We start from the raw sequence: 9341 nt of genomic DNA, 5'->3' as shown, positions 1-9341 counted from the left end.
TTTTATACAGAAATAATGTCTTTTAAGCCAACAAAATTATAAATCTGATTGTTTCTAGGTAGTAGCTCCACATTTAAAGAGTGAAGGTACATTTTAGGATTCTCTTTACAATTATTTTTTTTTAAACAAACATGTTTCTGGTGTTTTATAAACTTGCATTACAAATGCAGTTTCACATTCCAAACATTTATTTTATAGCCCAGAAATACTCATATTTAAATGGTATATAAATCAAGACATGTTTCCTATAGAACAAGTTGTCCTTTTAAAAATAGAAGAGCTCCTATTTATAGGGTGTGACATAAAATAAACCCCCAAAAGACAAAAAAGTATCAGCTATGTGTTCTTAAGAAACGTGCTTCCTGCCTAAGAATACTCATAGATATAATAAACAGTAATAAAGACAAAAAGCCTATATCACCTATAGAGTTCTTCTGTATATTAAGGTTTGAAATATACCTACCCTTAAACCCCTCCTTATCTCTTCAAATTTCAGATTGTTCATTCTACCCTGACCTTTTCTTACTGTTTTGTTACAGGATACAATGTAATGACAAATGGTAGATAAGAATTTGCAAGTTTAAATAAAGCCAAACACAAAAGCTCTTCAGAAATGAAATCAGCTTTATTTGTTAAAGTAGTTGTACTGTGTACAAAAGAAATTACTATAATTTAGTATACTTAAGGCATAGAACATTGCGGGTTTTTTTGCTTCCACTGGAAGAACAGTACTTTAGAACTAAGAATTGTTAGAATCGGACATTGATAGCAGTAATAAAATAATATTATAATAATAAATACTTCACATTCATATAATCTGAATTTATAATAACCCAAGCATTTCAGCGTTAACTAATATATTGTAATCTGCCTCCAACATGTAGGCGGAAGCGTATTCTGTATCTCACAGAAGAAAAAAGTTGTACGACTCGCGGTGAGGGTTACATCAACCCTAAGATATTTCCCTTTGTCCAGTTTCACAACTGCCAGCAGCAGAGCTCCAGGAGTACAGAGAGCAGGCAAGCGAGTGCACACACGGTCTGCTGTAATCTTAGCCCATTGGAATGTAGTCTGGTAATTTCCTCCTTTTCTGATTTAAACTCTAAAAACATATCAAGAAAATAAAATCGTTAATGACTAAAATATGTCAGTTTTAAAGCATAAGGGTTTTCAACATGCTTTGGAAGTCCTCCAACAACTCACAGGTACTTAAGTTAAAGGTATCAGCTGTTAAAGCCAATCAAAGAGGCTATTCTCAGGGGAGAGATGTGAATAGATGTCCCATCAATGATCGTTTGAGGAGCAACTGATAGCACTTATCAGCTCTTGCAGGCATTAATCTCAGAATAATCAAAAGTAAATACCAAGCAAAAGGAAGAGCAGGATCTTCACAAGAGGTATGCACTCAAGGCTGCGTGTAGCCTTTTAACCCTTCCTTTAACAAAAAGGGGCTTCATTTATTGGCACAAGCAGAAAGCCTCATGCATGTGAAAGCCACCGAGTCTCTGCTCAGAGGATGAGCAAATGCTTCTCCATTGCCACCTTTATTGCCTTTGTTAAACTGAGCTCGAGAGTAGTAAGCGGTAGACTGCTATTCCTGAGCCTGGCGAGGCCTGTTAGGTCTTTTGCCCCTGTAATGGGAAACAAACAAGAGAGCTGATTCAAAGGCAAACACCCAAGGGAACTTGAACATTTAACTCTTCAGAAGAGTTTAACAAGCAAGTTGGGTGCCACACTAAATTAGTCAAAGCAGAAGACTTCAAGACAAAAGTGGTTTTGGTGGGGTTTTGGTTTTGTTTGTTGGGGTATTTTGGTTTGGTTTTTTTTTTTCTTCTTTTTTTCCTTGTGGTTGTAAAGATAGGAATGTAACCTTTTTTTTGCATTTCACTTCTTTGGACTTGTGGCACAGTACGACATATCCTGGGGACTAGGAGGCTCAAGGGTTGAAATTTTTATTTGCTTCCGAGTTGGTGGTATAACTCAGGAGTCACAGCTTCAACGCACTGCTACTCAGATTGGAATCTGGTCAGGAAAGGCTGGCAGTTCCTTGGGGTGCAAATGAATCTTGAAGTTATTAAGGTCTGACGTTTTCTTACCCTGCTAACAAGTTATGTTGGCACAACTGAAGGAAAGTATATTACAGCACAGGGTGGGATTGAGACATCAGGGACGGAGAAGGGCAAGAATATTTTGCGCTAACTTTACCACTGGAGATAAAATAATATTAAACTCATATTAGTCATCTCAGAGTACTGAAATACTCTGGACTTCAGTAGCCAGTTCTCCATGGAAAATAATTACCTGTAAATAAATCCTTCATGATTTATGCTTGCTGGTACACTTTTTTCAAAAATACTCAAATCATTTTTACAGGGATTTTCACAGGCTGATGTATAAGACTTGACTTAAAGTAATATAGTGCTTTTGAGGAGACTGGGTGCTACTACTTTGCACTGATCAGGACTACGGCTATGTATTTTTTTGTGGAGTGTACTCAATCTTAGAACTCTGTACAAGAATATTTTGAATATTAAGATACAGATCTTAAGATAAAGTTCAGACTAGTTTTCTTTTCCGCCGTTTATCTGCTACGAAGCTTATGCAAGAACATGCAAGTTTTCCGTATTTGTTCCTCTACTGTAATACTGGTTTTTACTACCACACCAGCTTATGGTACTGTTTTTTCTCTTTCCTCATCTAAGAAAGATTTCTGTGTGCTTGAATGTAGTTTAGTCGTGCAAACTGTCCTGGTTAGGTGACAGGTCATAGACGTGCAGGTTTTGCAGAACAGAGAAACATTTTATCCCTGTAATTTTCAATCAAAATGGGGGGAAGTTTCCTACTGCACAGGATTATAAAGATCTCAAAGTATTTTATGTGATGTGCAATACAGGCAAGAGCAGTTATTATTGACTGTCTCACTAATGCATCTTCTGAAGCAAAGCAGGCCACTGCAGAAGTATAAATAGAGCACATACAACATCCGAGTGCCCCACCTCTGCAGAAGGCAATTCTGTTACAAGATAAAAATGGTTGATTTAACGCCATTCCTTACCACAGTTACCGTGCACTATTTCTGAGAGACAGTTCAGAGTACCATAGCCGCACCGACACAGCCAACAGCCCTTCAGCACCCAGGCGCCGTGAGCAATGCTGCCGCAGTTGCTGTCAAGGACAAGGGAGACATTTGGTACGCCCCTGAGCCCGCCACAGAAGAAAACCATCCAGAGCAGCTCATCAGCACGGTCTCTGTTTTTATTCTGGTTTTTACCTTTGCCGCTCATCATGTTCACAGTATCTGCCAGTGAAATGCTTTAGGCAGGCACAGAAAGCCCCTAGGATACAGGTCCCTCCATTTTGGCAGCAGTGTCTGTTCAGTTTTTTACCTGGAGGGCAATATTAGAGAGGTTACCAAGCATCCCAGGGGCTCAGAACCTCCCCTTTTCCTCACTTGTTCTCTCAGTTCTCTCCGGTTGCCAAAGGATCTTAAGGATACCTAGTTTTATTGTCTGTAGAGACAATAAAATTATCTGCCTGTTAAGAGTGTTTGTTCAGCTAAACCCAGTTTGTTTAGTTAAGGATTAGAAGCAAACTACTAGGGATTACAGGACGGTCAAGAAGAAATGTTTGGCAAGTCCCGTAGCAGCAGCATGCATTCAAGTGAAATATTTCACTTTGACGGAAGCAGGTTTCAGTCACGCTAAGAAACGGGGCATTGCTACCGGGAAGCGGTGCTTATTTTTGAAGAAAGGAAGCTTTGTTACTGGGAAGACTTGCTTAATTTTAAGAGAGGAGGGGGTTGCTCCCTCCTCACTCCTCAAGCCTTTCTCAGAATCCTCGGATTGAGTACCAACACAATAGTTTACATAGGTGGGAAGAAACATGTCTGTCCTTGTTTGGTTCCTCCCCCCCCCCCCCCCCCTTTTTTTTTTCTGTTGGTACTGTTGCGTTCAGACAGATCAAACTTTTTTTTTTTCTTAATTAAATAATTTTTGGTCACGAAATATGGTGAATTTTAAAAAATGAGTTTTCCAAAGACTTTTGCAAATTCCTAGCATCCGTCCCTGTTTTCCGTTTCCACCTTTTGCACGTAAGAGATCGTCGTTCTACCTTAAATTTTTATCACCATTTCCTAAGTGGCCACGGGAATAATTTAAATAAACAGTCACAGAAAAACAACAGGCTGGAATTTTCCAGGACAGCAGTCAAGGCATTACTGTGATCCAATATTTTAAAAAACAGTTTTTATGACATTATTTAAATATATGTTACCTACTCTCTGTAATCCCAGTGAAAGGTACCAATGCCCTGGAATTCTGTTGCTTTCTGCTTTCGTAACTCTGATTCATGTCACTGAGAGCATTTATGATAGTCCCTTCGTTCTTGGGCTGCTGCTTTTGCGCTGTGACATTGAGACTTTTCACATCTTCTTCACGCTCTTCTTTTTCAGGGCCTTGACAAGAAGTGCAAATATGGAGAAGGATAGCTTGTAATGAAGCAATGTATACTGTAAATGTACCTGAGAAACAGGGGAAGGCGGCGTGAAACCGAAATTTTCCTTACCTTTTCTTAAATGAACGGCCTGCCAGACCAGAGTCACAGTGAAAAGAATTCTACAAAAAAAAAAAGAGCTGAAGTAAATTTGTGCCAATAAGACACAAACACCAAAATGAAGACGGGGGCGGGGAGGGGCGAGGGGAAGGGAAAACCTTTTCCCAAGCTTTATCAACCATTGATAATATAAATATTTTATGCCAGCAGTAATTCGAATTAACACATAAAAAATCTCGAATTAATCTTGAAAACGGGGGGAGTGGCGGGCAGAGAACAGGGACATACAGATTAGTCTTGCTTCCAGAAGGTTACAGATTCCATACTTTTCTGGCTGACAACCAGTCAAAAATGTCCCTTCCTGTGCATTTCTTTACCACAACTAGGTTGTTGCCAGGAGTTACGAAAGCAGCAAAGGCAAGAGGAAAACACTAGCGTTCACGTCATCCACAGTTCCAGGTAGATTTCTCCCCTTTCAGCTTCCTGGCCTTTTATCAACAAAAAAAGCACTGCTAAAAGGAAAAGCATCCTCGGCTAGAGAAGGTCCCTGACAGCTTAGGAAGCCTTACCTAATGTGGTTTCTCCAGTGCATTTTCCTGCAGCCCGAAATACCGTGAGATCCTCCAGGAAAGCCTGAGCAGAGGGAAGAGGTCCAAAGCCCGTCACTGAAGGCTGTTGCACGCAGCAGTCCGCACACCACGCACCGCAACAGGAGCAGGAGAAAGGAGGGTGGATGAAACTTTTGTCTTTCTGCCCAGCCTATAACACCGTCGAAAAGACATAGTTCCCAATTGTACCGGTTGCTGAGCCCTCACTGAGGTCCTGACAGGCAGGGACCATCTCTCCACGCTGGAACGCCCTGGCCTGCTCCCGATTTACATGGACTGCTGAAGGGTGGAGCAAAGTCAGGGCACCTACTGCTGGGGGGAGACTTAAGAGCCCATGACCAGAAAAAAACCCAAGCCAGGAAGACCTCAACTCCAGTTTATTTCTCAAGATAAAAAAAAAAACAAAACAAAACAACAGCCTTTCACCACCACATGCTGCACGGGGAAGAAAAAACTGTTCTGCAGAACAGCAATAGCTCTGTAATAAACTGCTGCAGGTATATAATGAAGATTAAAAAGCCTCAGCTCTGCGTGCATGCCTTGTCTCTGCCAGGGTTTTCCACAGGGGGCTGTACTTATGAAATTTTACCACTTTGCAGCACAGATTCGAAGAGTCTGCATTAGGGATTTCCACAAAAAGTACTACAGGAAGCAGTATAAGGTTTGTTCTCTCACAAGACCTGTTAATAAACTCTTTAAATACCTCTTGAAACTTTTTTACTATTAGTAAAATTAGACCCATTAGTGAGTATTCCTAGTCTGAGTACATGCAATATCAGCAGATACCTAGAATTAATTTACCACGTGTACTGAAATGGGCTAAGGACTCCTCACACAACTTTGGCTCAGCAGCGACAGCAAAAGGACCTGCAGCTGGACATTGGTAAAAAAGCAGCTCTGGGCAGTGTTTTCTCAAATGGCTCTACCTGTACCCAGGAGTGCACATGGCCTTTACATAAGTTGTAACAGCGAACTGCAGCAATACAGCTTTGTGTTTTTGGTTTGTTTTGGGTTTTTTGGGTTTTTTTGAAGGAAGAGTGGGGTGGGGGATGGAATGTGGGACGGGGATGCTTTCACTATGCCAGTGCAAATCAAGCTAGTACAAATTGCACCTTGGCTAGATATGTGATCACGTCAGACGCATGGGTCAGACTTTCACTGACGAAATGGCTGTTCTGCCCGAAGACGTTGTCATCTCTTGTTGTTTGTAACTCCCTGTGGCTGACACCAGTCAGCTTTGTCCCATCTAAACTAATGGTTGAACACCCCCCATCCAGTTTGGTACAAAAGATGGCTTAATTTACTAAGAGAGCTGTCTGAACTAAGCCAACCCGCTTTGTGCTGAAGCAGACAGAGAGCATTCTTAGAACATGCTCTTTCATGTCTCCTGTGGGAACACTGATCTCCAACAAGAGGATAGAAGTGCACGGCTGGAGACATGAAATGACTGTTTGTGCAGGCAATTCTTGCAGGGGGTGCTCTGCTGGGCTACATCAATCTCAGTGGATGAGGCATTCCCAGTGCTGGTACAACTATTGACTCCAATTGATCTAAGCTCAACCTTTTTCTTGTAGATGTAGGCTAACTCCTTTAACTTCATGGTAACTTGTTTCATGGTGCATTTTATATTTGTTACTAATTCAAAAAGATTCAGATGAAGTTATTCTTGTTCCAGACGTGTACCAAAGTACCGCGTCTTTTGGAATTGAGAGTCTGCAGTGTACATTTGTGTGTAATTCAGCTAAATCATTGCTGGAAGAACTTACACGGTAACGCTTGTAGGTAAGATATTTAATAGAAAGAATGCTATGATAAAAATCACAACATGTTAATCCGGGAAGGGATTTTGGTTTTCCTATCTCAAATAACAAGAATTTTGAGAGACAGATTACTCTCACCATTATGCTGTCTACCTCTACCTGCTGTGATTCACAAGAACTTCTAAACTAAACACATGCTAAGGTTTAGGTACTTGCTTAAAAGCTATCACATCTGTTCAAGTACTGTCGTGACAACAGATGCTGGTCTGAATTAGGACTGTAATATGTTTCATACAAAATGAAAGAGATATCACTTTTGCATGTATTCACAAAACTTGGTTATTTGTTTTATCAACACATGACAATCCAAACAACTCTTGCTTTCATTTGAGTTCTCTAGCTGTATAATGGAGTTTTTTTGAGTTTAAAAAGAACGCTGTAGTTATGCTTGTTCGCTGTTTTTTTCTTACTATATTAGGAACAAAATATTCATTTTAAATTTGATCTAACTGGTAGTATCACTTTAAGTTACAATATTCAGCTGCTGAAATGCCGTAATTTAACATCTAGTTTGTTGGTTTTCCCCTTCCCATAGACAGAAGGCAGAAAAAATAAACAGAGATAAGTAAACACAGGAAGATCACACTTACTGTTTTTTTTTACTAAATGTAGTGTCAATATAGTTCTCCTAGAGAGCTTTTCTGGGTGTCAGATTCTCAGCCTTATACTGGAGGTAACTTTCAAAATGGGGATACTAGTAAAGAAGTATTGATCAATTTTCACACTCTGTGCCATTTGTTTAAGATCAGAAGTCATCCCTATAACCGCAAGAGATAACCTGGGGAACTCTAAAGCAGTTGGTAAACATTTCTTACCGGGATACCTTGTTTCTTCCTTCCATCTCCCTACTGCCTCACCAGCTAAGGCACACATAGGAATGGGGACAACTTAAATTGCTCAGATGCTGCTATTGCCTGACTGCCCTATAGAGGTGAGATTGGTGTGACACTGTGGAAAACTGCTGCTGTTTGCTGTTGACAGAATCTGCCAGAAAGAGATTGCTTCTTCCCAGGGATTTGTGAGGAGCTGCAGTAAGGGTAGACACACCTCCTTTATCAGCTTCAAGTCAGGTAAGAGTGGAGCCAACTAAAGATCTAGTCCTGAGCATTTCAGTTAAGCCCTGTGTGCACAGGAGATGGTTAACCATTAGTTAGGGGTCTTCAGTGCTGTTAGTTCCAACAGCAGGTTGGATAAGGTTGGTAGGAAAACATCGTCTTACTTTATCAGTCCACATAACCCCTCTTGTGCTCATTCAGGGAATTGTATGTCTGTAGCCTACATCTTCTGGCACTGTTTGCCGATATGCAAGTGGACCACTACACTGAAAGATGAAGTGTGGATAATATGTGCTGTTTTTTGGTATATTAGTGTTTCATACTAACTGTATTCCTTTGCAGATACTCAGTATTTCTGAGAGCTTCAGGATCAATAGATGCCTAAGAAGTGGAGATAGCAACGGAAAAAAAAGAAACAATGGTGAGGATAATGTGGGTGTTCCTGGCTTCCCAGGAGCCTGCTAAGGGGTATGCAAAGGTCAACAATGACCGGTGCAGGCAAAGTGTCTGCTGACTAGAAAGCTTTAGGTTCCCAAATTCCAGTTCAGGGTTAGGATCAGATCTCTGACCAGATTGGGCAATGTTAAATTAGTTATGCAGAATATTATGGAAAAGAATGAAAAACAATTATTCCCCCATGACATTTATTGAAATCTTGGGAATGGAGTCTTCAGTGAAGCAAAGCTCTCAGCCTGGGTGACTTACAGTTCTCTGAGGAAAGGGCAGACCCCAGGCAGTCTAGGCTGGGAGCTCTCAGGGTGTTCTTAACTCATTAAACGGTAAGGATTTGGATGGAAAGACCTAATACTAGCCAGCCTGAGATTTTTATTTTTGTTTCTTTTTTGTTGGCTACCGCTGCCACTAGGACTTCTGACAGCTGGCCAGGCGTCCTTGCTTTCTAAAGGCTGTGTAAAACTTCAACAAAGTCAGACTGAATTATTTTTATGGTGTCATAGAACTTTCTCATCAGGGCTGGTCAGACCAGCTCTTATTACTGTCAGAAATTTCCTGTAGGATTGTGCAGGGGTTGCTGTTGTTGCCTCTTCATCTAGTGTATATACGAAGTGGAGATCGTACACAGGCACAAGTGCTTGCACTGGTTCAAATGGGCAGTATAAATGGCCCGAGCAGCCTTTTTCACTCAAGGTTAAGAATGGCTTACATTGGTTTAGTTGGAATCTGCGACTAATTGGCTTGAGGAAGAAAGAAGCAGGAAAATAAGATAATCCATACACTGACTAGCACCAGTTTAACTAATGCCACAGGTCCATGATCAGCTTAAGCAGGATAAATGGCTGTTGCTGCTG

The 9341-nt window shown here is 40.8% G+C and overlaps 1 protein-coding gene across 1 annotated transcript; it reads right to left on the bottom strand.

Moving 5' to 3' along the window:
* Window positions 1-734: 734 nt before the first annotated feature.
* On the bottom strand, window positions 735-5419 carry LOC134508702 (cryptic protein-like). Its single transcript, XM_063320630.1, has 6 exons — window positions 5121-5419; window positions 4564-4613; window positions 4277-4453; window positions 3272-3386; window positions 3056-3165; window positions 735-1102 (listed from the first exon to the last, which is right to left on the bottom strand). The coding sequence occupies exons 1-6, from the start codon at window positions 5141-5143 to the stop codon at window positions 978-980; spliced, it is 600 nt and encodes a 199-aa protein (XP_063176700.1). The 5' UTR covers window positions 5144-5419; the 3' UTR covers window positions 735-977.
* Window positions 5420-9341: the final 3922 nt, after the last annotated feature.

The sequence above is a fragment of the Chroicocephalus ridibundus genome, chromosome Z (assembly GCF_963924245.1).
Source record: "Chroicocephalus ridibundus chromosome Z, bChrRid1.1, whole genome shotgun sequence".
NCBI lineage: Eukaryota > Metazoa > Chordata > Aves > Charadriiformes > Laridae > Chroicocephalus > Chroicocephalus ridibundus.
This window is presented reverse-complemented; position numbering and strand designations above follow the sequence as displayed.